Source organism: Amblyraja radiata, chromosome 6, assembly GCF_010909765.2.
Source record: "Amblyraja radiata isolate CabotCenter1 chromosome 6, sAmbRad1.1.pri, whole genome shotgun sequence".
Classification (NCBI taxonomy): Eukaryota; Metazoa; Chordata; class Chondrichthyes; order Rajiformes; family Rajidae; genus Amblyraja; species Amblyraja radiata.
In genome coordinates this window covers 93,104,238-93,132,067 of record NC_045961.1, presented here as the reverse complement: position 1 = coordinate 93,132,067, position 27,830 = coordinate 93,104,238, and the positions used below count along the sequence as shown (strand labels likewise).

The 27,830-nt window shown below is 44.0% G+C and overlaps 1 protein-coding gene across 1 annotated transcript; it reads right to left on the bottom strand.

Annotated features, from left to right (window-relative positions):
- On the bottom strand, positions 1-27,789 carry cnga3 (cyclic nucleotide gated channel subunit alpha 3). The gene is made up of 6 exons (XM_033023450.1): positions 27,776-27,789; positions 26,430-26,546; positions 24,903-25,085; positions 10,786-10,890; positions 6,506-6,612; positions 1-1,701 (listed from the first exon to the last, which is right to left on the bottom strand). Exons 1-6 carry the CDS (start codon positions 27,787-27,789, stop codon positions 296-298), a joined length of 1,932 nt encoding a protein of 643 aa, XP_032879341.1. The 3' UTR covers positions 1-295.
- Positions 27,790-27,830: the final 41 nt, after the last annotated feature.

The following is a 27,830-nucleotide window of genomic DNA, read 5'->3' as shown; positions in this document are numbered from 1 at the left end:
TGACAATATCATAACTCCATTCCTACTCTCCCCACTCACCCTCTCAATCTTTCTGACATAACCACCTAACAAACAGTTAAACCTAATTAAGATTGGTGCTAACATGAAAATCGTGCCATATTTTGATCCGTAATAGTTTAATTATGGATCGGTATTAAATCCTAACTGAGATTTGTAGTACACACTATCTCTAAGTAGTCCCATACAAAAATAATTTATTTTCTCAACAATGAACCCTAGTATCAAAATGGTAAGAAAAGAAGCAAAAGATGCCGTCGTGACCTGACCGTCACCATCATGGTTTCCCCATTTCCGTGTCAGTGGTACTGTCAAAGCTATCGGATAGATATCCGCTGCCATAGTTCTTCACTCTGTTTTCCACCTTTGTGAGCCTTTGCTTCAGCTTGAGTTGCGTGGATTTGTACTCGGCCATCAGCCTGGCGAACTTGGTCTGCATGCTGTCCAGCGAGGACTCCATTCTCTCCACTTTCTCTTCCAGGTCCTTTGGGTCCGCTCCATCATTTGCTGCCTGCACATCGATCAAGTTGTCCTTCATCAGAATCTGACGCCCCTTCTCCTCCAGAATCTTTTTGGCGTCTGGGTATTCAGTCAGGGCTTCCATCAGGTCAACTTTGGAGAGGCAGAAGAGATCGGAGTAGCCGATGCTCCGAATGTTGGCCGTCCGCCTGTTGCCGGCTTTGCTGCCCTTGATGTTCAGGATGCTGATCTCCCCAAAGTAGCTGCCATCGCTCAGGACAACAAACTGTGTCACTCCGTCATCAGCCACGACTGCCAGCTTGCCCTCTTTGATGATGTACATTTCCCTGCCGATGTCTCCCTTGCGGCAGATGTAGTCCCCAGGGCTGTAGACCTGAGGCTGCAGCTTTAGCACCAACTCAATTAAGAGGCCGGCCTCGCAGTCGGAGAAGATCCGGACTTTCTTTAGTGTGTCCAGGTGGACGTTGATAGCGATCTCGGCCTTGAGTTTGTCGGGTAGGTTCTTGAGGACTTCCTTCTCGTTTATGCTCTTCTTGTTGATCCACAGGTAGTCAAACCATTTGATGATTCTGGCCTCCAGGTCTTTGCTCACTTTGCGGAACTGCATGTACTGTTTGATGGCGTCAATTTTGGATTGGAACTCAGCCCTGGAGGCATTCATGTTTGAGATCATGGACCCCACGTTACCAACAATGGTCGCGAAGATAAGGACTCCCACCAGGAAGTCAATGACCACAAACAGAAATTCCTCGTCCCTTACCGGAGGAGGGGTTTCTCCAATGGTGGTCAAGGTCAAGGTGGACCAGTAAAGGCAATAGATGTATTTTCTGCTGAGCCGTCCATATTCAGGGTGGGATATGTTTGGATAGACCCAAGTGTCAGTGCCAAAACCAATTGATTTCGAGATTGCGTAATAAATGCAGCCATTCCAGTGGATAATGATGAGGATGTACAGGACAAGATTCCCAATTCGAAATATGTTGGGGTAGTTTGTTCTGGTTTCCGTACGATCAAAGAATTCAAACATCCGACTAAAGCGGAGAAGACGATTAAATCGCACCTCCGGGTATTTAAATCCAAAGCTAAGGTATGCTAAGTCTGTTGGTAGAATGGACAGTACATCCAATTTAAACTGAGGCATCCTTGTGTAATTATCCCGTAATTTCTTCCCATCTTTGACCAGCAATCCTTGTTCAAGAAAACCTAAGTGAAGAAATATAATGTTACTGAGCTGTACGTAATTCAAAGCGTTAACCTAAACTAGTTGGTCCGACAAACACATTTTCTGATATTCTGAAAATCTCAATTTAGTTTTGGTCTTGAATCTCTATAAATTTTAGTTTAGAGATACAGCGTGGACACAGGCTCTTCGGCCCACCAAGTGTGCGGCAACCAGCGATTTTCCCACACTAACACGATCCTACACACACTAGGGACAATTTACATTTATACTAAGCCAATTAACCTACAAACCTGTACGTCTTTGGAGTGTGGGAGGAAACCGAATATCTCGGAGAAAACCCACGCGGGTCACTGAGAGAACTTGCAAAACTCCGAACAGAGTGCACCCGTTGGCGGGATCAAAATGCTGGAGTAACTCAGCGGGACAGGCAGCATCTCTGGTGAGAAGGAATGGGTGACGTTTCAGGTCGAGACCCTTCAAGATATTTAGCACTGGAAGAAATAGTCAATTAACCAGACGACTCGGTAAAGGCTAAGAGTAGAATGGACAGAGGACAGGTCCTGGATTCATAGAGCACAGAAACAGGCCCTTCAGCCCATCGAGTCATGCACACCATCAAACATTCACACTGTTCCTGCACAAATACCACTTTATTTTCCCCATTTTCTTATCATCTCCCCAAAGATTCTACTATCCCCATAGACGGGAGGGAAATTATGATCAGCATAAACAGGATAGATCATCAAGAAGGTGGAAATGTTACATGCGAGAGACATAGATTTAATGTGAGGGAGAAAAGGTTACAGGAGATTTGAAATCAACTTTGTTATACAGAGTGGTCAATGCCTAGAACATGCTACCAAGGGAAATGGTGAAAGCAGATATATTTGAGTCATTTGAATAGGCACATGATCAGGCAGAGGTTGGCGGGGCATTGGGATTAGTTTAAATTGGCATTATGTTTGGCACAGTTGCCGTGGGCTTAGACAATAGACAATAGGTGCAGGAGTGGGTCATTCGGCCCTTCAAGCCATTCAATGTGATCATGGCTGATCATCCACAATCAGTACCCCGTTCCTGCCTTCTCCCCATATCCCCTGACTCCGCTATCTTCAAGAGCCCTACCTAGCTCTCTCTTGAAAGTATCCAGAGAACCGGCCTCCAGCAGAGAATTCCCCAGATTCACAACTCTCTGTGTGAAAAAGTGTTTCCTCATCTCCGTTCTAAATGGCTTACCCCTCATTCTTAAACTTTGGCCCCTGGTCCTGGACTCCCCCAACATCGGGAACATGTTTCCTGCCTCTAGCGTGTCTAAACCCTTAATGATCTTATATGTCTCAAAATATCCCCTCTCATCCTAAATCCCAGAGTGTACAAGCCCAGCTGCTCCAGTCTCTCAGCATATGACAGTACTGGGAATTAACCTTGTGAACCTACGCTGCACTCTCTAAATAGCAAGAATGTCCTTCCTCAAATTTGGAGTCCAAAACTGCACCCATAATCCAGGTGTGGTCTCACTAGGGCTCTGTACAACTACAGAAGGACATCTAGGCCATTTGCTGCCTGCTGTATCTGCATGCTTACTTTCATTGACTGATGAACAAGGACCTCCAGATCCCGCTGTACTTCCCCTTTACCCATCTCGACACCATATAGATAATAATCTTCCTGATTTTTCAACCAAAGTGCAAAACCTCCCATTTATCCACATTAAACTGCATCTGCCACGCATCTGCCCACTCACCCAACCTGTACAAATCATCCTGCATTCTCATAGCATCCTACTCACAGTTCACATTACCACACAGCTTTGTGTCATCTGCAAATTTGCTAATGTTACTTATAATCCCTTCATCTAAATCATTAATATATATTGTAAATAGCTGCGGTCCCAGGACCGAGCCTTGTGGTACCCTGCCTGCCATTCCGAAAGGGACCCATTAATCCCTACTCTTTGTTTCCTGTCTGCCAACCAATTTTCATGTCAGCACCTTACCCCCAATACCATGTGCTCTAATTTTGCCCACTAATCTCCTTCAAATGTTTCTGAAAGTCCAGATACACTACATCCATTGGCTCTCCCTTGTCCATTATCCTGGTAACATTCTCAAAAAATTCCAGAAGATTAGCAAGCAAATTTCAAGCATGATTTCCCCTTCGTAAATCCATGCTGACGAACCTATCCTGCTACTGCTATCCAAATGTGCCACTATTTCATCTTTTATAATTGACTCCAGCATCTTCACCACTACTGATGTCAGGCTAACTGGTCTATAATTCCCTGCTTTCTCTCTGCTGCCCTTCTTAAAAAGTGGGATAACATTAGCTACCCTCCAATCCACAGGAACTTTAGAACATTGGAAAATGATCACCAATGCGTCCACGATTTCTAGAGCCACTTCCTTAAGTACCCTGGGATGCAGACCATCAGGCCCTGGGGATTTATCAGCCTTCAGTCCCATCAGTCTACCCAACACCATTTTCTGCCTAATGTGGATTTCCTTCAGTTCATCCGTCACCTCAGATCCTCTGGCCACTAGTACATCAGGAAGATTGTTTGAATCCTCCTTAGTGAAGACGGATCCAAAGTACCTGTATCTTAAAGGCCTGTTCCTGTGCTGTACTGTTCTATAGGTAGACACAAAAAGCTGGAGTAACTCAGCGGGACAAGCAGCATCTCTGGAGAGAAGGAATGGGTGACGTTTCGGGTTGAGACCCTTCTTCAGACTGTAGAAGGGTCTTGAACCGAAACGTCACCCATTCCTTCTCTCTATAGATGCTTCCTGTCCCGCTGAGTTACTCCAGCATTTTGTGTTTGTCTTGTTTGTTTGTTGATTTTAGCTCTGCATTCAACATCATTGTGCCAGAGCTACTACACTCCAAACTTTCCGAGTTGACTGTGCCTGAACCCCTCTGTCAGTGGATCACCAGCTTCCTGACAGACAGGATGCAGCAGGTGAGGCTGGGAAAGCACATCTCAGACCCGCAAATGCTCAGCATAGGAGCACTGCAAGGCTGCGTACTCTCTCCTCTCCTCTACTCTCTCTACACCAATGACTGCACTTCCACAGACTCCTCTGTCAAGCTTCTCAAGTTTGCGGATGACACAACCCTGATTGGACTGATCCAGGATGGGGAGGAATCTGCCTACAGACAGGAAGTGACAAAGCTGGTGTCCTGGTGCCATCGCAACAACCTGGAGCTCAATGCTCTCAAGAAAGTGGAATTGATTGTAGACTTTCGGAGAGCTCCCCCTCCCCTCACCCCACTCACCATCAACAACACCACAGTCACATCTGTGGAGTCTTTTAAGTTCCTGGGAACCATCCTCTCCAAGGATCTTAAATGGGGGCTACCATCGACTCCACAGTCAAAAAGGCACAACAAAGGATGTACTTCCTGCGGCAGCTGAGGAAGCACAATCTGCCACAGGCAATGATGGTCTCATTCTATACGGCCATCGTAGAGTCTTCTCCATCATGGTCTGGTTTGGCTCAGCCACCAAGCACGACATCCGGAGGCTGCAGCAAATCGTCCGATCAGCTGAGAAAGTTATTGGCTGCAACCTCCCCTCCATTGACGAACTGTACACTGCAAGGGCCAGGAAGTGAGCGGGCAAGATCATCTCTGACCCCCCTCACCCTGGCCACAAACTCTTTGAATCACTTCCCTCTGGAAGGCGACTCCGGATTGTCAAAGCTGCCACAGCCAGACATAAAAACAGCTTTTTTCCCCACGAGTAGTTGCTCTACTCAACAGCCAAATGTCTGTAGCCTCCTTTTGCTCTGGTAGTTTATTTAATTCACGTGTTTAATCAATAATGTGTTATTGGAAATGTTTAATATTTTATGTGTCTTTCCTAACTGTCACTGCCAATAAACTTATTAATACATTCATTCATTCAGTGTAAACCAGCATCTGCAATTCCTTCCTCCACATTTTGGCTGCAGTGCTCTATGTTCTCTATGTATTTTACCTCTAAACATACACATCTTAAGGATGTGGGAGGAAATCATTGTGCCTGCAGGAGAACACAGATATCACCAGTGATTAGGTTTGAGCCATGATTGCTTCAGCTGCAAGGCAGTGTTTCTATCAGTTGCATGGTGTGTTGACCAAAGCTACAAACTAGCCTTCTATCTTCAACAGAACCGTTGCATTGGGAGAAGATGGAGATAGAAACATAGACATAGAAACATAGAAAATAGGTGCAGGAGTAGGCCATTCGGCCCTTCGAGCCTGCACCGCCATTCAATATGATCATGGCTGATCATCCAACTCAGTATCCTGTACCTGCCTTCTCTCCATACCACCTGATCCCTTTAGCCGCAAGGGCCACATCTAACTCCCTCTTAAATATAGCCACTGAACTGGCCTCAACTACTTTCTGTGGCAGAGAATTCTACAGATTCACCACTCTCTGTGTGAAAAATGTTTTTCTCATCTCGGTCCTAAAAGATTTCCCCTTTATCCTTAAACTGTGACCCCTTGTTCTGGACTTCCCCAACATCGGGAACAATCTTCCTGCATCTAGCCTGTCCATTAAGAATGTTGTAAGTTTTTATAAGGTCCTGTCTTTCTTCATATGAAAGTTTTGCCATCCCAGGAATCAGTCTGGTGAACCTTCTCTGCACTCCCTCTATGGCAAAAATGTCTTTCCTCAGATTAGGAGACCAAAACTGTACGCAATACTCCAGGTGTGGTCTCACCAAGACCCTGTACAACTGCAGTAGAACCTCCCTGCTCCTATACTCAAATCCTTTTGCTATGATCATTTTCTCTAAGACAGAAGCGGTTTAATAAAACAAAAATAGGCGTCTTTACCTGTTCGAAACCTCACCAATGAATCCATAATGTAGATTGTATCTGATACATAATCCAGTGTCAACCAAAGCGCAAGATGTTTAATCTGAAGTTCTTCAAAACATGATCTAGAATACAGGATGTAAAGTTCAAAATGGCAATGACGACTCGTTATGTACGCTCTAATAGTGACTGCGATACATAGTAGTAAGGTATCAGCCAGAACCAGGATGTTTTATGTATGTTATGGGTACAAAGTGAATATGGAGAACAAGAAAGCATCTGCTAAAGTAATACTCTGAGACAAGACATGAAAGACTCAAGGGCTTCAGCTATAGGGCAAGGTTAAGTAGGCTAGGACTCTATTGCTTGGAGGGCAGGAGGATCTTATAGAGGTGTACAACATCATGAGAGGAATAGATCGGGTAGAGGAACTCTTGCGCAGAGTAGGGGAATCAAGAACCAGAGCAGATAGGTTCAAGGTGAGGTGGGGGGGACTTTAAAAGGAACCTGAGGAGTAACCTTTTCAAACAGAGGGTGGTGGGTGTTTGGAATGAGCTTCCGGCGGAGGTAGTTGAGTAGGGTAGTATCCCAATAGTTAAGAAAACATTTGGACAGGTACATGGAGAGGCCAGGTTTAGTGGGATATGGGCCAAACACAGGCTGCTGGGACTAGTGTACATGAGACATGGTCGGTGTGGGCAAGTTGGGCCAAAGGGCCTGTTTGCACACTCTATGACTGTGAACATATCCATTACATGTGCTTTTAATCTATGTATCCAAAAGCTATTAGGGTTAGTGCACATTTCATTTAGTCCCAAGTCTTTGGCCCACTTTCACTATAGAGGAAGGTTATTTCGGCTGCTGCTAAGGTGATAAAGAGTTTGCCTATGTTCAGAAGAAAATATCACAGATGTTGGAAATCTGAAATGTAAATAGAAAATACTGGAAATACATGGCAGGTTGGCAGTGAATGGGATGCAATGGATAGATTTAGCAACGCAGGCCGCTGAGAAGGAAGGGGGACTCGGCAGAGAGGGGGGAATGGGGGGGGGGGGGCTGTGGCCATTTATGGCGGCAGGCAGCAGATAGGACTGTTCGGTGAACATTTGTAACTTTGTAGGTGCCTAAATGTGGTGACTCTTGTGTACTGTCTAGACGAGGTTTCCTACATGATTTTACGGGGGAGTATGTAAAATAAAGCATTTCACTAGGTACATGTGACTATAAAGTATCATTGAATTCATCAGAACTGTTCCTGAACCAGTAATCTCTATCTTTCTCTCTCTGCTAATGATGGATGATCTTTTGGCTATTCTTGACAGTTCTCAGTTGACGTGAATACAGAGAACAATGAAAAATCCATGAAAATAATTTTGTAAGAGGAGAAGAAAATGTATTCTTTATAATCAGAATTAGAAGTCAAGGGACGAGTTGCTCAGGTCCCCAAGAGCTGCTCTTAACAAAGGTTAGTATGGTGCTGTACATTTGTTCCTGATTAATATTCTCATATTAACAATTATGTAACTGGGTAGTTAAACCCGAGTAGATGTAATTTTTACAAACAAGGAACTGCAGGTGCTGGATTACAAAAAAAAAGTCATAAAGTGCTGGAGTAACTCAGTGGGTCAAGGGCAGTATCTTTGGAGAACATGGATAATCTGAAGATAGGTGGCACAGCAGTAAAGTTTGCTGTGCTGTCTTACAGCGCTGACAGCGGCAGAGTTTCATGTTCGATCCCGACTACGGGTGCTGTCTGTACGGAGTTTGCACGTTCTCCCAGTGACCACATGAGTTTTCTCCAAGATCTTCAGTTTTCTCCCAACACTCCAAAGCCGTACAGGTTTGTAGGTTAATTGGCTTGGCATAAATGTAAATTGTCCCGTGTGTGTGTAGGATAGTGTGCGTGTGCAGGGATTGCTGGTCGGCGTGGACTTGGCGGGACGAAGGGCCTGTTTCCGCGCTGTATCTCTAAACTAAACTAAACTAAACTAAACAAAAAATAGGGTCCCTGCCAGAAACATCATCTATCCATGCTTTCCTAAGATACTGCCTGACCCACTGAGTTACTCCAGCACTTTGTGTCTTTTTTTTAATGTCCTATGATGTACTTCAGGCAGCAGTGTCCCTGCGCTTTCTAGGGAATTCCCATCTATGGAACCGATGCACTAGAATGCTGAGAACTCTAATCTGCAATCTGGTTCTATCCCCTTGCTCGATCTATTGTACTTGAGTTTGACTGGAGTGTATTTATGTATGGTATATCTGATCTCTTTGGGTAGCATGCAAAACAAAGCTTTTCACCATAGCTCAGTACATGGACAATAATAAATTTACACCTAAACCTTCACCTCACCATAATAATCCAGATGTTATAGCCCGTGACAGGTCGACCCTGTTTGCCATTAGCCCGAAAGAAAGCTGGGTCCTGCGATCACTAAGGCACATTTTCTCTTATCCCAAGGATATGCTCTGTTTCATAGCAAAAGGATTTGAGTATAGGAGCAGGGAGGTTCTACTGCAGTTGTACAGGGTCTTGGTGAGACCACACCTGGAGTATTGCGTACAGTTTTGGTCTCCAAATCTTTGGAAAGACTTTCTTGCCATAGAGGGAGTACAGAGAAAGTTCACCAGACTGATTCCTGGGATGTCAGGACTTTCATATGAAGAAAGACTGGATAGACTCGGCTTGTACTCGCTAGAATTTAGAAGATTGAGGGGGGATCTTATAGAAACTTACAAAATTCTTAAGGGGTTGGACAGGCTAGATGCAGGAAGATTATTCCCGATGTTGGGGAAGTCCAGGACAAGGGGTCACAGTTTAAGGGTATAGGGGAAATCCTTTAGGACCGAGATGAGCAAAACTTTTTTCACACAGAGAGTGGTGAATCTCTGGAACTGTCTGCCACAGAAGGTAGTTGAGGCCAGTTCATTGGCTATATTTAAGGGGGAGTTAGATGTGGCCCTTGTGGCTAAAGGGATCAGGGGGTATGGAGAGAAGGCAGGTACAGGATACGGAGTTGGATGATCAGCCATGATCATATTGAATGGCGGTGCAGGCTTGAAGGGCCGAATGGCCTACTCCTGCACCTATTTTCTATGTTTCTATGTTTCCGATAAAGGAAATCTCCAGCATACGTAGATGGCAGCAATTTAGCTGAATATCTATTTGCACCAAATAACCCACACTGAAAACAAATCAGGAAGTAAAATACTTCAATTTCAATTAGTGTTTTCACCATTTTATGATAGCAAGCTAAAGATTGCAATGTACACCGAAAGATAAAATTTCACAAACAAACTTGAAATGCATTTTGAAATAATTATGTTGAGAAAATTAAACTCCACACAAGTTAAATTAGATTTTCAGGGACAACAGCAATTACATCTTGTAACAATTACACCATTAAAAACTTGTGGAGTTATCTTATGGATTCTAGAAGAATGGTGTGCAAGTAATTGAATTTATTATCAATCAGTATTTGCAAATAATTCGGGAAAGAACCTTGTGGAAAATCAAAGGATCACTGACAGCTCTATAACAACATATAAGACAGGTATGTGGACATGAGAGGCTTTGATGGATACAGGCCAAATGCAGCAAATAGCACTAGCTTAGATGGGGCATCTTGGTCAACATGGATGAGATGGACCACAGATGCTTCTGTGCTGCATGACTATGACTGGATTTTGTGTTTACTCCATATCTGCAAATTGCAGAAGTTGGTGCCAAGTCTCCTCTTAGAAGCACCTCCTCTTAGACTCCTTGTTATTCTCATTATAGATACCACTCTATCATGTATTGGCTTGGTGAGAGGGAATAGAATAAGAATGACTTCAGAGCAGCTTTTTCACTCCGAGGGTAGTCCAAGTCTGGAACGAGCTTCCAGAGGACGCTATAGAATAGGACATGATTACAACTTTCACGGAGCATTTAAACATTACATATGGATAAGGAAGGGTTTACCTGGATTGGGGGATGCTACTTCCAACATGTGGACCGGAATTTGATCTTCGGACTGTTTTGTTTTATAAATGGTGCCAAAATACGGTGACTGTGCATTTGTGGTTGTGCAAAAGTACTTCACTGTGCTGTGCATAGGTGACAATAAAGAACCATTGAGAGGGCTATGAGCCAAATTGGACTAGCCCAGAATGACACCTTGGTTGGCATGGACAAGTTGGGCCGAAGGGCCCGTTTCCATGCAATGTAGCTCTATGACTCTCTAGGACTCAATTACTTATAGGATGAATAAATACACAACCAACAATTATTACTTACTGGTTAATCAGAAACTTACCTACACACGAGCATACACCAGTTGTACAATACAGGCATTGTGATAATGGACAGCCAGCGGTAGTAAAGATGTTCTGCAGGATCAATAATGAGTAAATCTTTCTTCCTAGGATTGCAAACAGAGTTTGTCACAAAAGATACTTCCAGTGAAAAGGCTGCAGTGAAGAGATTCTACACAATAAAAAATGTTTTTCATTTCTGTGGCCTTACACAAATTCCTCTGTCCATTTCAAAAGTGAGAAACATTAATGGGTTGTATGTACCACAACTAATATTCTTCATTTTTATATTCAATGCCAAAATTGGGCGAAAAATATTTTCTGGCATAAACATAAAATTAAACTGACAACAAACTATTTGCTCGGTTAATTACAATACTCTGTTTATTTCAGATAAACTCAATTGGCTATGGTCTATGAGCACAGAAATTATTAGTCACCACCATTTCAAACAGTTGTCTCCTGATAATTCATCAACTCTAAACTCTATGCATCATATCCCATTCAAAACTGGAACGGGAGGAACCAGCTTTAAACCAAAGAATGTCAAACAATTCAACAATAGATGAACTGACTGTATACAAATATGTGCATACCATATGCAAATGTAAAAACATCTATTAAAAAGTGACATTCTACTAAACAAATAATGAATCACCAACAGTAAACAGTAAGTAAGAAATGTTGAGATATGTTACCATGTCTGCGATAAATATACCAAACCAATTCAGACCCAATTGGAAACCAGGTAACACATTGCATTCACAATTCTGATAAATATGAAGCACATTTAATATTAAATTTTTTTAAGTAATCAAGCACTAACAGAGATCTCCACTGAGCCTGGATCAGCAACTCCCAGCCAAGTCCCTTCCGTTCATGCATTGCCAACAGTCCTGTATAACTCTCAGACTGTTATCTGTACAGTGAGTGATAAGCCCGTGAAGAGTATATTTAAGAAATATTTGGTGTGCTACATTACAACCATCAATAGAGAACACCTCACCGAAACCAACAGCGACTGTTTCAGTTTAGGATTACACCAGGAAACCCTCACATTTGACCCTCACATTTGTTCTTTAAATGGCGTTCATTTTCAGGGTGACCAAAAATGCCAAAGAAAATAAATGGTGCGGAGCCTGAGGTCTCTTGTCTCGAGAAGCAGCAGGAGGCCGGAGTAAGATGACGGAGTGAGGTTGGAGGTGGGAGGCGCTGGGGGTAGAGAGAGAGAGAGAGGGAAGGGGGGCCTGAGGGGAGAGAATTGGGTACAGGGGGGTCACTGGGAATAGGGCGTGCCGGGGCACCAGGTTTGGTGCTGGCTCGAAGGGCCGAATGGCCTCCTCCTGCACCTATTTTCTATGAAGGAAAACAGACCAAGATAGGTGAGGAAATCTCAGTGCAGGGACTTAGACATACAGGGGGGGAGGGGGGTGGGAGGGGAGGGGGACCAGGCGAGGAAAGAAGGATTGGTTGAAGCTAAATCAATAGTAAATAAGGCAGCCATTGCCTGTTTCTCTGCCTAGTAGCAGAAGGGTAATATTCGTCTCAGACATAGACATACTGTAGACAAGAGGTGCAGGAGTAGGCTGCATCCACAATCAGTATCTAGTTCTCCCCATATCCCCTGATTCCACTAGCCCTAAGAGCTCTATCTAACTCTCTTTTGAATGCATCCAGTGAATCGGCCTCCTGAAGCAGAGAATTCCACAAATCCATAACTCTCGAGGTGAAAAGGTTTTTCCTCATCTCAGTTCTAAATGACCTACCCCTTATTCTTAAACTGTGGCCCCCTGGTTCTGGACTCCCCCAACATCGGGAACATGTTTCCTGCATCTAGCATGTCCATCCCTTAATCCCTTAATAATTTTATATGTTTCCATAAGATCCCCTCTCATCTTTCTAAACTCCAGCGAACACAAGCCCAGTCGCTCCATTCATTCATCACACGACAGTCCCGCCACCCCGGAATAAAACCATGTGAACCTACGCTGCACTCCCTCAATAGCAAGAATGTCCTTTCTCAAAGTAGGAGACCAAAACTGCACACAATACACCAGGTGTGGTCCCACTAGGGCCCGGTCTTGTTTAATAATGTTGACTATTATTTATATATGAATCTCTGTCTGCAATCTATAGAATAACTATTTGGTGTCCACACACATTGATCATTAGATCTATTGAACTACTGGAGGGCCAGCTTCCAATGGTTCTGAACACAAAGACATTTGGTGGATTTTATGTCCTGCACTTTCATTTTGATTGCTTACTCTTCCCTTTATTCCCTTGTCTATCTTTACCTACTTTTTTGTCTTTCTTATCTTCCACCTTGCTGCAGGATGAACAGCAGTATTTAACAGCTTACCATGTTAAAGAAGCTACTATGGAGGATGAAGGGTATAAAGAGCAACACTGCCTGGGGAAATAGTCCAACCACAGATAAGGTCCACTTTGGGAGACTAGCTCCAGGCTGATAGTTTATTACTTTTCACTTGCATGGGGGTTAATTGAATAATCAATCACATATCTGTGTCCATATAAATTCAAAATTGGTCATATGCATGGTTTGCTGTGATTACTCTCTGCAAATTCCCCGGTACGGTTTTAAGATAAGGCATAGACGTGTTTAGTTGCTTGCACTAAATATACAGAGGACATGTATCCCAGTCCTCTGGTAGGCTACTTTTTCTGGCTAATTTGTATGCTTCATCTTTTGTTTTGATACTATCCCTGATTTCCCTTGTTATCCACGGATGCACTACCTTTCCTGATTTATTCTTTTGCCAAACTGGGATGAACAATTGTTGTAGTTTAAATGCCTTCCATAGCACATCCACCGTCAACCCTTTAAGAATCAATTGCCAGTCCATCTTGGCCAATTTACGTCTCATGCCCTCAAAGTTACCTTTCTTTAAGTTCAGAACCCTTGTTTCTAAATTAATTATGTCACTCTCCATCCTAATGAAGAACTCAACCATATTATGGTCACTCGTGCCCAAGGGGCCACGCACAACAAACCTGCTCTCTCGTTGGTTCCTCTACATGTTGGTTTAGAAAAATATCCCGCATACATTCCAAGAAATCCTCTTCCTCAGCACCCCTGCCAATTTGAATGCAGAATAAATTCACAAAAGATATGAAACACGCATGGTAATTGTGTCAAAGTTTCATTTCCTTATGTTTTCACCTCCTTTCTGAAAGTTAGTGTTGCCACCATGACCAGTCCTTTTTATCCTGAGAAGGTAACAATACAACTGAATGGGATTATTTGGCCACAACTGAGGGCAGTGAAGAGTTAACCACAGGAACGTGGGAAAATAAGAGTAGGAATGGACGGTCAGGCCTTCCACGCCTGCTCCATCGTTCAACATGATCATGACTGATCTCTGATGGCATTAGCTCCACTACTGATCAATTTCTCCATACCCTCTATTCTTCAATCTATCAAATAGTTATCCACATCCACTTTAAATATTTTCAATAATTCAGCTCAGAGGATGCCAGCCTTCCTTAGTGGGGAGATTTAGACTTTAGACTCCAGAGATACAACATGGAAATAGGCCTATTGGCCAACCAGCGATCACCCCATAGACTAGCACTATCATGCAAACACGAGGGACAATTTACAATTTTTGCCAAGCCAATTAGCCTGCAAACCTGTACGTCTTCAGAGTGTGGGAGGAAACTGGCGCACCCAGTGAAAATCCATGCAGGTCACGGGGAGAATGCACAAATTCCATACAGATGCACCCATGGTCAGGATCGAACCCAGTTCTCTGGCGCTGTAAGGTACAACTCTACCGCTGCACCACAGTGATACTCAAAGTCTTGAAAGACAAAGAATGCACAAGAATGGAGAATAATACCTGAAATTATATATTCTCTTGAAAAGGAGATTCAGGACATATCCTAACAACAAAATGGCGGCTGCCTCAGCAGTGGTTTCTGGAACTGAATTCCAGAGTCACCCATTGCCTATAGTCACATGACAGTTGTGAAGATAGATTTTTCTTCAATGCATTGGGACATGCACAAGCAGCACTATGCAGAGTTAAGGCATTTCAGTCTTGCCCATAGTGTTAGATTGCATTTATGTGACCCGACTAGATCTCAGTGGCCATTGAAAAATTGCCCAATGCCAACCAAAGTCAAAGGATCAAAAGGAATCTTCTGATATTTTAATTGTCCAAAGTAATCATTTAAAAAATACAATTACACTGTCTGCAGGCATTTGGACAAATAGTATAAAGTTGGCTATGGAGTAATATTTCCCATCAGATAGCCTGCGGAGATCATTTTAATTGGTGAAGTATTTAATAGTGCTGTGTGTTCAAAATACCTGAAGAAGGGTTTCGGCCCGAAACGTCGCCTATTTCCTTCGCTCCATAGATGCTGCTGCACCCGCTGAGTTTCCCCAGCAATTTTGTGTACCTTATTTAATAGTGCTGTTTGGTTGATGATGGTGCTGATAAGAAAACCTGAAATTGCACCTAATTGTATGGCCACTTGTAAAATCACCAACTCACATTTGTATCACAGACCTTATCAATGATAGGACTGAGAGATTGCATATGGAAACATAGGGCAGAGATTGCAAGAAAATCTTATTTTCTCCTCACAGAGTACAGATGTAACTCACCAGGTTGATTCTTTCTGGATTTCTACAGTGCATTTGCCACAAACAGCATTCTACAAAAGTCAAACTTATTGCTGCACAGAACTAGTCTACAACAAAATAATATGGAACTTAAAAGCATCTGCAGGTATGGGCGGAAATCCTGGGGAGGGGACGGACGGGGGGGGGGGGGGGGGATGTTTTGAGAGGTGGGGGGACAATCCACCCCCATGTTTTGTGAAACATGTTGCTGTAAAACCGCCACCACAGCCTCCAAAGTCAGCCAGCTCCGTGATGGTAGGTCCACAGGCTCTGCAACCGGAGCCCACAAGGTCGATTCCAGTTGGAGGCCGCCAGCTCCTGGAATCTAGCAGCCCTGGACCAGCTGCAGTTCCCAGGTCGGCTCGCCTGTCCCGGGTCTGGCTGTAGCACCCAGGTCGCGAAAACGAATGAAAAAAAAAACGCCTGCGGTCCGGATGATTTTGGGTTATGGGCCAGATCCTGCCCGTGGGCCGTGGGTTGCCGACACCTGTCCTAGATGTTAGGCCTCATTGTGCCCCCCTCCCCATGTTTTAAAAGCCATTTTAAATGCGGTGGCAGGACAGCCTTTTTAGTAATTCTATCTTATTATGAATGACACACTTAAATTATTTTGATTTATTCCATTGATTTCTAACAAGGAATCAGAAAGATACAAAAGTTCATTTTAATTTTGGATGGTTTTGCTTTCTGGTCATCCTTGGGTTTTTTTTGTGGTGTCTATTATCTTGCAAGCCACCCTCCCCAATGGAGACATTTTCTAGCTGATTAAACCCCCTCAATCTTGTCAGGAGGATCTTCATTTAGTCTATGGTTGTATGGTAAATGGCAAATTATTTTCACGACACCATTAATCTTCAATACCGTATGTTAATTAATATGATCGAGGGGTCCTTGCACTAGAAAATAAGTTTTGTATAGTTTGACAGGGATTTCAGTACCTCATCCTTGTTCATTGCTTACTGCATTGTCAATTACACCAAGCTTTTTGTCTCTTTGGCTTCTGGATGAATGGAGATTCAACCAAAACCAGTTCATTTACGTTTAAGAGAAACACAAAGTGCTGGGGTAACTGAGCGGGTCAGGCAGCATCTCTGGAGATAAAGGATGGGTGCACTTCGGGTCTGGACCCTCCACAAGACATCTTCAGCAGTCTGAAGAAGGGTCCCGACCCAATGCGTCACCCATTCTCTTTCTCCAGAGATGTTGCCGACCCGTTGAGTTACCCCAGCACTTTGTGTCTATCTCCGGTATACACCAGCTTTAGCAGTTCCTTTCTACTCATTTACGTTTAAACTCAGTTAGCTTCCACTCACAATGGTGTAACAAATGATATATTTACATTGTAGTGAAAGCCATTTTGTTTGATTTTCAAAATATCCACATCAACACCATCAAAAATATAATAACTTATTTGCTTAACACATTCATACGAATCAGCTTATCAAACAATCTATTCATCTTATTTCCTGCAATTTCAATACTAGAGGGCACAATCTAGCTTTGCCAATGTACATTTGGAATCCAAATGTATCATTTGACAGGAGCATTCATTGCTTCACTCCGTATATATTACTCAGGACCTTGGCATATTCATTGTGCATTTGCCAAGGTCGGCTCTACTGCTACAAGCTATTACATATCACTAGGAGAGCTCGGAGCCCCCTAATGGGAGGAGAATGAAATGGAGGTTGGCTGCGTAAGGGCCTGTCCCACCAGCATGCGATTGCATGCGTCTAGCGCCACCAAACGTGGTCGCTTGAGGCGTACGGCCTCGCGGGGCCGGTCCCAATTTCAACCGTGGAGGCGTATGGAGTTGTGCGGGGCTGGTTCTGACATCATATTCACCAATCAGCTGGGCAGGAGGCGGGCCGACTGAATTTGGACGTCGCACGGTGTCGGGCGGTAACGTCATCACGCAACGGCACGCCGGGCGGTGACGTCATCACGCAACACCACGCCCGTTGAGGCGCTGCGTACGGCCTCAATGCGGCTGCAAGATTTTTGGAGCCCAAGGGACCAGCCCCGCACAACTCCATACGCCTCAGCCGATCGAAATGGGACCGGCCCCGCGAGGCCATACGCCTCAAGCGACCACGTTTGGTGCAGTCGCATGCTGGTGGGACAGGCCCTTACCCTTCATCCTTCTTGTTGCTGTTGTTTACATTGCCAAGTAGCAAACGCTGTCACATTGCAAAACACAATTGTGTCACAAAGCATGAAAATTGTCTTGACACCCATAAAATGCCACTGATGCTGTAACAGATATTTCATTTAAATAGCCAAAGTTTACTTTCCACTCTTTAGCTCGGAACAGGGGAGGTATGAGCAGATTTGCAGTCAATGTAATGCAAAGGGATAGAAAGACATTTACACCAATAGTGACATTTAATCTAAAAAAAACCTTTGCAAAAGCAACAGAGGGAATACTAAAAATGATAGTAGCTATCTTTGAAATAATCACTGCATGATAACAATACACATTTCCTGAAATCTAATCTCAATTTGGTAACACATTGAAAAAGTAAAATCAAAGCGTGTCAACATTAGATTATTGTACAAAGGATATGATGGTAAACAAGACAACTGGGACAACTGAAACCATCCTATCAACAACTAGAGAGCGATCCTGAGCTACCATCTACCTCATTGGAGAACCTCAGACTATCTTTACTTGACTTTATCTTGCTCTAAACGTTATTCCCTTCATCCTGTATCTGTACACTGTGGACAGCTCGATTGTAATCATGTATTGTCTTTCCACTGAGTGAATAGCACACAACAAAAAGCTTTTCACTGTACCTCGGTACATGTGACAATAAACTAAACTAAACTAGACAGATAGGCACAGGAATAGTCCAATCAGTTCTTTATTCAGTAATTCAGTTATGATACCTGTATCGTGACTCCAGCTTCTTAACTTTTTTTTGTTTTTATTTTTTTATTATTTTATTTATTAGAAGTACAATACAGTGGTACCTTTTTTCAAGGTTCCCAAAATTATGTTAACATATTACATTCTCTGTACAACTTCCTTTTTTTTTTTTTTAAAGAGAAAAGTAAGAAAGTGAAGTCTAGTGTGTGTGGAAAAAAAAGAGGGAAAAAGAGATAGTAAAGAAAATAAATAAGTAAGAAAGAGAAGCAGGAGGGAGGTTGTCCAATCGCCACAAGGAGATGATTTTTTATATTCTTGATCATCTTTCACCCATACCTGAAACATTTAATTTTCACGATACTGTTGCACCACATGAATCCAAGAAATCAATAAATGGAGACCAACTCATTAAGAAATTGGTCTTGTTTGTCTATTAGGAGGAGTCTCATTTCTTTCAAGTGGGCTGTGCCCAACATATTACTGATCCACATTTTAAATGTTGGTATAGTAGCATTTTTCCAAAATTTAAGTTTTTTTGCTGTTATTAACCCATAATTAAAAAATGAATTTTGGGGTATGTTTAATTTGTTCCCGTCTCCCATTACTCCAAATATAATCATTTCAGTATTAGGTTCCATTTTTATCTTAAATAGATTTGTGAATATATCAAATATGTCACACCAAAATTTATGAAGTTTTGTGCAAGAAACAAAAGAGTGTGTAATATTGGCATTTTGAGAAAGACATTTATCACAGATGGGAGAGATATTTGGATAGAATTTATTCAACCTAGTTTTTGAATAATATAATCTATGTAATATTTTAAATTGAATTAAATTGTGTCTAGCATTAATCGAACATTTATGTATATATATCAAATACTTTTCCCATGTTTCTTTTGAAATTTTTATCATTAATTCTTTTTCCCAGTCTTCCTAACTTAAACCTGTCAAAATCCTAACAAAGTTTAGAATTTTTCAAAGTGCCCTTGCATTAGCTTTGAGGGACAGAGATCTATAACCCACCTACCTTTCACGTGAAGAAGCGCTTCCTGGTATTACTCACAGGCAGCCTGACACAATTTATGAAGTTAAACTCTTCTTACCGACAAGTCGATCAGAGATAATTTTTTCTCCAGGTACAAATTCCTTTAATCTCAAGCACCACCATTAAGGGCCTGTCCCACGAGCATGCGACTCCATGCGGCAAGCGCGACCTATAGCCCGCAGCCGCCTCGACGCCGTACGCACAGGGGTCGAGTGAGTGACGTGAAGTTAGAGCGAAGTCCAACGGGCGTACGGCGTTGAGACGGCTGCGGGCCGGCAGGCTGTTGCCGCGGGGAATTTTTGAACCCGGTCAGTATTTCGGAGCCCCGCGCGATGTCGGGACCAGCTCCGCACAACTCCATACGGCTCCGGCGATCGAAGTGGGACCGGCCCCGCGAGGCCATACGGCTCAAGCGACCACGTTAGGTCGCGCTTGCCGCATGCAGGCGCATGCTGGTGGGACCGGCCCTTTAGGGCGCGCTTGCCGCATGGAGTCGCATGCTCGTGGGACAGGCCTTTTAGATCACCACAATCCTTCTGAAAACCTACCCTCGTACTAAGCACCAGCAATGCTTTGGTCAACGTGCACTGAGTACCTCCCCATATAGTCCTTGACATTAACAATAGCACGACACAAGCCATGCCAACTAAACCTCGTACTACGAACTGTCGTGGTTGCATTAGAGACTTTGGCCTTTTGTTTGGGTTTTGGTTTTCATTATATTAGTTTTTTTTTGTTGAATTTACCTATTGAGTACTGTGTTTACTAAACAGTGTTGCTACTTCTACAGGTGTACAGCAGAGAACGTATTGAATGCCCAGGAGCAAAGAAGACTGCAAAAAGTTGTGAACACTGACAAGTCCATCACGGGTTCTAACCTCCCCACCATTGAAAGGATTTACCAGGATCGCTAACTCAAAAAGGCAAGCAGCCAACATCATCAGAGACCCACACCACCCTGGCCACACATTTATTTCACCCCTGCCATCCGGAAACAGGTACAGGAACCTGAACATTGTATCATCCAGGTTCACGAACAGCTTCTTCCCTACGGCCATTAGCTTATTAAAAAATACAACCTCAAATAAGCTTTGAACTACATAGTTATTATTGCACTATTATAGCTTGTTTTTATGTGTGTGCGTGTGTGTGTATGTACACATGCTGAACTTTTTTTTCTCATTTGTTAAATTGTTTACAGTGTACTATGTTTACATATTCTGTTGTGCTGCTGCAAGTAAGAATTTCATTGTTCTAACTGGGACATATGACAATAAAACACTCTTGACTACTGACAGCAAGAATTTTGTTGCTCTGTTTCAGCACCTATTACAATGGAACACTCTGACCCTTGAGATTCCTCGGGCAGTCTGTGCCTGAAGCTTGTGCGTCTCAGAGTCATCAGCAGGGGGTGCTCAAGTCCTTTCAGAGGAAGGCAAGAGAAGGGGTGTTACTTCCCAAAATGAATCTCAGTCTCTTTCACTCAATCCCTTATTATTTTTCCTCTTTCTTTATTTTGGAGATGATCCCAGTTTCCATTGGAAGCATGAAGCTGCCTATTCAAGCCTGGATGCCGTCAGAGATTGCCATCCAAGACATCACGTCTGAACCTCACAAGCATGCACCTGATCCAAACGCAATTCTCATCAGAGCACCAGAGTGCGACATAAATGTTTTTCATTCATTTCTGCTGAATAGACCTCCTGATGCAAAAGCAATCTTGCTCCAAAAATCACTGTAACTTGGCAATTTAGCAATGCTTTTTTGTTTGGGGGGGGGGGTCGGACAAGGACTGAGCCACATTAATCAAGAACTAGTGAGGATCGGTTACCAACTCTACTGGGAACGCAAGAGGGATTGGGAATGATGAGTGCTGATGCGATGAAACTGAAGGTTACTCACTTATCTTCCTGAGGTTGCAATTGTTGACATTGAAGTTTGCCAGGAATTGCAGCATTTTAGAATATTAAGGACACAAGTAAAATGCACCCGGTGAAAACTGCGGCTAAAATGGTGAGTGTTCGGAGTTTAGGGTAGGTGGTTGTTGATTTTGCACCACAGTGCTGGAGACAAACAGCAAGAAAAGTTCACATCTACTTTTTAAACTATTATGATACCGGAGTGCGGCGATTCTTAGTCCACTGGGCACAGAGGATGATCTGCTGTCATCTAATACAATTTCCCTGCTCTTTTAAACTTCTTTTACTTCTTGTATGAGTTTATCTGGAGGTAATTATGGACAGTATTATCTGATCTGATTGCACAGAATGCAAAACAAAGCTTGTCACTGCACACATGACAGTAATAAACCTAAACATAAATTCAATTATGAGCATGAATTAATTTGTCAATGCAAATTGAGCGATATGTAGGAACATTTAGGAAAAGATAATTTGAATCAACCAATGTATTCCCTTTAGTTAAAGAGATTTCAAATCCATCTGCAGGAATCTAACAGGGGGGAGGGAGAGAGAGGGGGATGGGGAGGAGAGCGTGGAGGGAGGGAGGGGTAGAGAGGGATAGGGGGGGTGAGAGAGGGGGGGAGAGGAGTGGGTGCGAGAGGGGGGAGAGAGGAGGGGGGGAGAGGGGTGCGGGGGGGGAGAGAGGGGGATGGAGGAGGAGGAAGGAGGGGTGAGAGAGGGGGGAGGGGGGAGGGGGAGAGAGGGGAGAGAGGGGGAAGAGTGGGGAGGGAGGTGAGGTAGGGAGAGGGGTAGGGGGGCAGAGGGAGAAAGTGGTAGGGGGGAGGGGGAGAGGGAGAGTGGGTGGAGAGAGAGGGGAAGGGGTGGGAGAGGAGGGTGGTGTGGGGGAGAGGAGGGGGAGTAGAAGAGGGGGGAGGAGGGGGGAGAGAATGGGGGGGGGAGAAGAGGGGGGAGAGGATGGGGAGAAGATGGGGAGAGGGCAGACTTGAACTTATGATATGATATATAATGTATACCCTAGAGAATGAGGGGTGATCTCATAAAGGTACAAAATCATGAGGGGAATAGATCGGGTAGACGGGTGCCTCTTGCCCAGAGTAGGGGAATCGAGAACCTAAGGACTTGTGTTTAAGGTGAGGGGGGAAGGATTTAATAGGAATATAGGGGGTAACTTTTTCACACAAAGGGTGGGTGGGTGTATGGAACAAGCTGCAGGAAGTAGTAGTTGAGGCTGGGACTATTGCAACGTTTAAGAAACATTTAGACAGGTACATGGATAGGACAGGTTTAGAGGGAGATAGGTCAAACGCAGGCAGGTGGGACTAGTGTAGATGGGACATGTTGGTCGGTGTGGGCAAATTGGGCCGAAGGGCCTGTTTACACGCTATATAACACTATGACTCTAACACTATGACTGCATTTGTTTTCCCTGCCAGCTTTTTCTATTTATTTATTTGCTTTATTTCATGCACAATCATTCTAATCTAATCCTCTGATAAGCCCCTGTGCCAGGTTGTCATAGGTTGTAAAACTGTGGGGTTGTAAACTTATAATTTCCTAGTCGATCCATCTCCTTAAGGGCCTGTCCCACCAGCATGCGACCTGCATGCGGCAAGCGCGACCAAACCAGAAGCGGGGGCCGCGCGGAGGCCGAGTGATCCCCCGTACAGGGCTGGTCCCACCAGCATGCGACCTGCATGCGGCAAGCGCGACCAAACCGGAAGTGGGAGCCGCGCGGAGGTCGAGTGAGTGACGTAAAGTTCGAGCGAAGTCCGCGGGGAGTTTGCGCGTGACGTACAGCGTCAAGACGTTGCGAACGCCCGTCGAGGCGGTGCGTATGGCGCCGGGGCGGCTGCGGGCCGGCAGGCCGTTGCCGCGCGGAATTTTTGAACACGGTCAGCTTTTCGGAGCCCCGCGCGATGTCGGGACCAGCTCCGCACAACTCCATACAGCTCTGGCGATCGAAGTGGGACCGGCCCCGCGAGGCCGTACGGTTCAAGCGACCACGTTAGATCGCGCTTGCCACATGGAGTCGCATGCTCGTGGGACTGGCCCTTTACAGCACACCTTTGGCAAAAAAAACACCACTTAAGAGGAAGGAGGACTTTATGTTTTATTGATTTGTGGGTGTGCAAATTATTACGTGCTCAGTTATTAAGAAAAGTTTGTTTTGGCAGCTCTTAGGTTCTATATTCCTTGATTCTAATACTGTGATCTGTGCCTGTAAATAAGTGTCAGTAGGGTTACGAGATGAACACCAGCACTTGTGGATGACAAGTTGCTTTCCTCATCGATATCAAGGCATACAAATGCAATAAGCCTTTGGCCCTGAATGCCAAACTAGCTCTCCACTTTGATCTTACTGCTTGGAATCGTAAGTGGCAAATGAGCCCACTTTTACCACTGGCACTTCGTGGTTCCAGTCTTGGTTTCTTGGTTTCAGTCACCTAACCCGACAGTAAAAAAAAAAACCTTCTGTTCCAGCATTCAGCGTCCAAGATTTTAATTTAACGCTTATTTCTTATAAACAAGGGCTGGCATCGAGGGATATGTTTCTGTGATATATAGCACAAAAAGAGACATGAAAAACGCAACCAGAATGAAATAAGTAGAAAATGTTGGAATGACTCCAGAAGTTGTGAAGGAACCACCAATAAACACCATGGTTGCAAGGATGGCAAATGGCTTATGTCCACATCAGGTTATACACTCCTTATTGGTGCCAACATGAACCCATGTAATTACGTTGCTAATATATTGGCATCAAAATCCATCAGCCAGCTCTCTCTAGAGACTGTCAATGCTTGAGTAAAATAAAGGCCAGCTATGGGGATCAGACTTTGAAATGTGTAATGGACGTTGAATGCTGGAACAGAAGGTTTTTTTTTTTACTGTCGGGTTAGGTGACTGAAACCAAGAAACCAAGACTGGAACCAGGAAGTGCCAGACTGTGTAATGTTAAAATTGTACAAGGCATTGGTGAGACCAAATCTGGAGTATGGTGTACAATTTTGGTCACCCAATTATAGGAAGGATGTCAACAAAATAGAGAGAGTACAGAGGAGATTTACTAGAATGTTGCCTGGGTTTCAACAACTAAGTTACAGAGATAGGTTGAATAAGTTAGGTCTTTATTCTATGGAGCGCAGAAGGTTAAGGGGGGACTTGATAGAGGTCTTTAAAATGATGAGAGGGATAGACAGAGTTGATGTGATCAAGCTTTTCCCTTTGAGAATAGGGAAGATTCAAACAAGAGGACATGACTTCAGAATTAAGGGACAGAAGTTTAGGGGTAACATGAGGGGGAATTTCTTTACTCAGAGAGTGGTAGCGGTGTGGAATGAGCTTCCAGTGGAAGTGGTGGCGGCAGGTTCGTTGGTATCATTTAAAAATAAATTGGATAGGCATATGGATGAGAAGGGAATGGAGGGTTATGGTATGAGTGCAGGCAGGTGGGACTAAGGGAAAAAAGTGTTCGGCACGGACTTGTAGGGCCGAGATGGCCTGTTTCCGTGCTGTAATTGTTATGTTATATGGTTTAAATGCTTGATTTAGTTTGAAAGCCACACTAGGTTTTTGGGAACAACTGGAGTCATCTCAGCTCTCGTGCAGTGGACTGCAACTTACTTCTTGTTCCTCTTGCCTTGCTGCTCTGGGTTGCCCGCGGCTGACTGCGTGTTACTCTCCCGGCTTGATACGTCCTTTATATCTGGTCCCCGAAAGCGCTCCAAGAAAGAATCTGGCCTCTCATCTTCGGTGTGGATTTGTTGAGTGGCCCAGTTCCTCAATACGATGATGAAACTAGTTAACCTGGAAAAAGAGGTTGTACAGAACAAGCTGCCAGACGAGGTAGTTGAGGCAGGGACCATCCCACATTTAAGAATCAGTTAGACAAGTACATGGATAGGACAGGTTTGGAAGGATATGGACCAAATACTGGCAGGTGGGACTAGTGTGGCTGGGACATGTTGGCTGGTGTGGGCAAGTTGGGCTAAAGGGCCTGTTTCTAATCTGTATCACTCTATGACTCCAGGAGGTTGCAAGTGCATTCTTGGTCGACAGTGTACACCACCCAGCTCTGCACTGACCCTTCACTTCAATGCATTCCCTCATACCAAGTGTGATCTGGACTTTACTTTGATTAATATGATCTTACGAATTAGCAGCAGAAGCAAGGAATGTGGCTCCTTGAACATGCTCTGTTATTTAATAAGCACATGGCTGAGCTGATTGCAACCTATACTTGTGGCGACAGCGATCCTAATTTTACTCATATCACTTATGATCTTATTAGATTCTTGATTAGTATGGGTATCAGGGGTTATGGGGGGAAGGCAGGAGAATGGGGTTAGGAGTATGAGATAGATCTGCCATGATTGAATGGCAGAGTAGCCATGATGGGCCGAATGGCCTTATTCTACTCCTATTCCACATGACAATCCCCCCATATCCACATCCTCATTCATAGGAGCCACCAGGATCTTATGTTTCATTCCAATCCCCTCTCAATCTTTGGTCACTTCAACAGAAGATAGGAGATTAAATGCCAAGAATAAAATAGGGAACCTAGGACTAGAGGTCACAGCCTCAGAATTAAAGGACGTTCTTTTAGGAAGGAGATGAGGAGGAATTTCTTTAGTCAGAGGGTGGTGAGTCTGTGGAATTCGTTGCCACAGAAGGCTGGGGAGGCCGTCAGTGGATATATTTAAGGCAGAGATAGACGGGGTCTCGACCCAAAACTTCCCCATTCCTTCTCTCCAGAGATGCTGCCTGTCCTGCTGAGTTACTCCAGCTTTTTGTGTCTATCTTCGGTTTAAACCAGCATCTGCAGTTCCTTCCTACATAGATAGAATCTTGATTAGTACAGCTGTCAGAGGCGAAGGCAGGAGAATGGGGTTAGGAAGGAGAGATAGATCAGCCATGATTGAATGGCGGAGAAGAATTGATGGGCTGAATGGCCTAATTCTGCTCCTATCTCTTATGATCTTAAGATGGAGAACAATGGGCGTTAGGTATATATTCTGATGTTTTTCCTAATCGTCCGTGGCAAGGTCTGTCGACAGTACTCAAAATGCCAAATAGTTTTAGATGACTATAGCTCCGACACTTATTTTAATGAACCCATGGAGGCATTTGTAGAGATATTAACAATACCTGGCTAAGGCTCCTCTGCCAGTGAAGGAATTCCGGCGGGATTCTTGCTGACCTTTAGGTTCCACAGAGATCACTCTTTGAAGCTCAGAAGACGTGTCCTCACACAAGGAGTGAGCCCTTACCAAAAGACAATGAGAAATAAAGGTCATGGAAGGCCATCAAAATTGACATACCGATGCCATATTCTATTAAAGGCCACATCACCATACTTCAAGTAAATCTTTTTTTTTTTTAATTGTATAGTGTCATTGAAACTTACCAAATAGTGAAAGGCTTGGATAGAGTGGATGTGGAGAGGATGTTTCCACCAGCGGGGGAGTCTAGGACTAGAGGTCAGAGCCTCAGAATTAAAGGACATTCCTTTAGGAAGGAGATGAGGAGGAATTTTGTCAGAGGGTGGTGAATCTGTGGAATTCTTTGCCACAGAAGGTTGTGGAGGCCAAGTCAATGGATGTTTTTTAAGGCGGAGTTACACAGAAACATAGAAAATATGTGCAGGAGTAGGCCATTCGGCACTACGAGCCAGCACCGCCATTCAATATGATCACGTGATTGATTGAGGCTTGGTTAGTGCGGGTGTCACGGGTTGTGGGGAGTGGGCAGGAGAATGGGGCTAGGAGGGAGAGAATGGCGGAGTAGACTTGATGGGGCGAATGGCCTAATTCTGCTCCTATCACTAATGAACTTAAGGCTAGACTGGATAGACTCGGCTTGTACTCGCTAGAATTTAGAAGATTGAGGGGGGATCTTATAGAAACTTACAAAATTCTTAAGGGGTTGGACAGGCTAGATGCAGGAAGATTGTTCCCGATGTTGGGGAAGTCCAGAACAAGTGGTCACAGTTTAAGGATAAGGGGGAAGTCTTTTAGGACCGAGATGAGAAAAACATTTTTCACACAGAGAGTGGTGAATCTGTGGAATTCTCTGCCACAGAAGGTGGTTGAGGCCAGTTCATTGGCTATATTTAAGAGGGAGTTAGATGTGGCCCTTGTGGTTAAAGGGATCAGGGGGTATGGAGAGAAGGCAGGTACAGGATACTGAGTTGGATGATCAGCCATGATCATATTGAATGGCGGTGCAGGCTTGAAGGGCTGAATGGCCTACTCCTGCACCTATTTTCTATGTTTCTAGATAAAAGATGGGCACATTCGGAGCAATATAAAAGACTGTGGACAGAGAGAATCAGAGTGTGAATGAGGTGGAAAATTATCTTATGACCTTATGACATTATAAGCCTCGTGACAGGTTATAACAGTCAGTGAAGTGAAAACAGATCAATGGCAGCCTCACATACTATTGACCATGAAAAAACAGGATGGAATAACACTTCTCTCTTATTGACTTACATTTTATTGTACATATTGAGAAAGATTATGCAAATATAGAAGTGGGGTTAGATAA

Bases quoted from the DNA above. Each gene is read 5' to 3' on its own strand.
- cnga3 (XM_033023450.1), bottom strand. The intron at 10,891-24,902 runs GTAAGTTGCAGT...TTGCAATCCTAG, and splicing joins CAAGGCAAGAGGAACAAGAA to GAAGAAAGATTTACTCATTA. The intron at 6,613-10,785 runs GTAAGTTTCTGA...CCTGTATTCTAG, and splicing joins TGGTGTATGCTCGTGTGTAG to ATCATGTTTTGAAGAACTTC.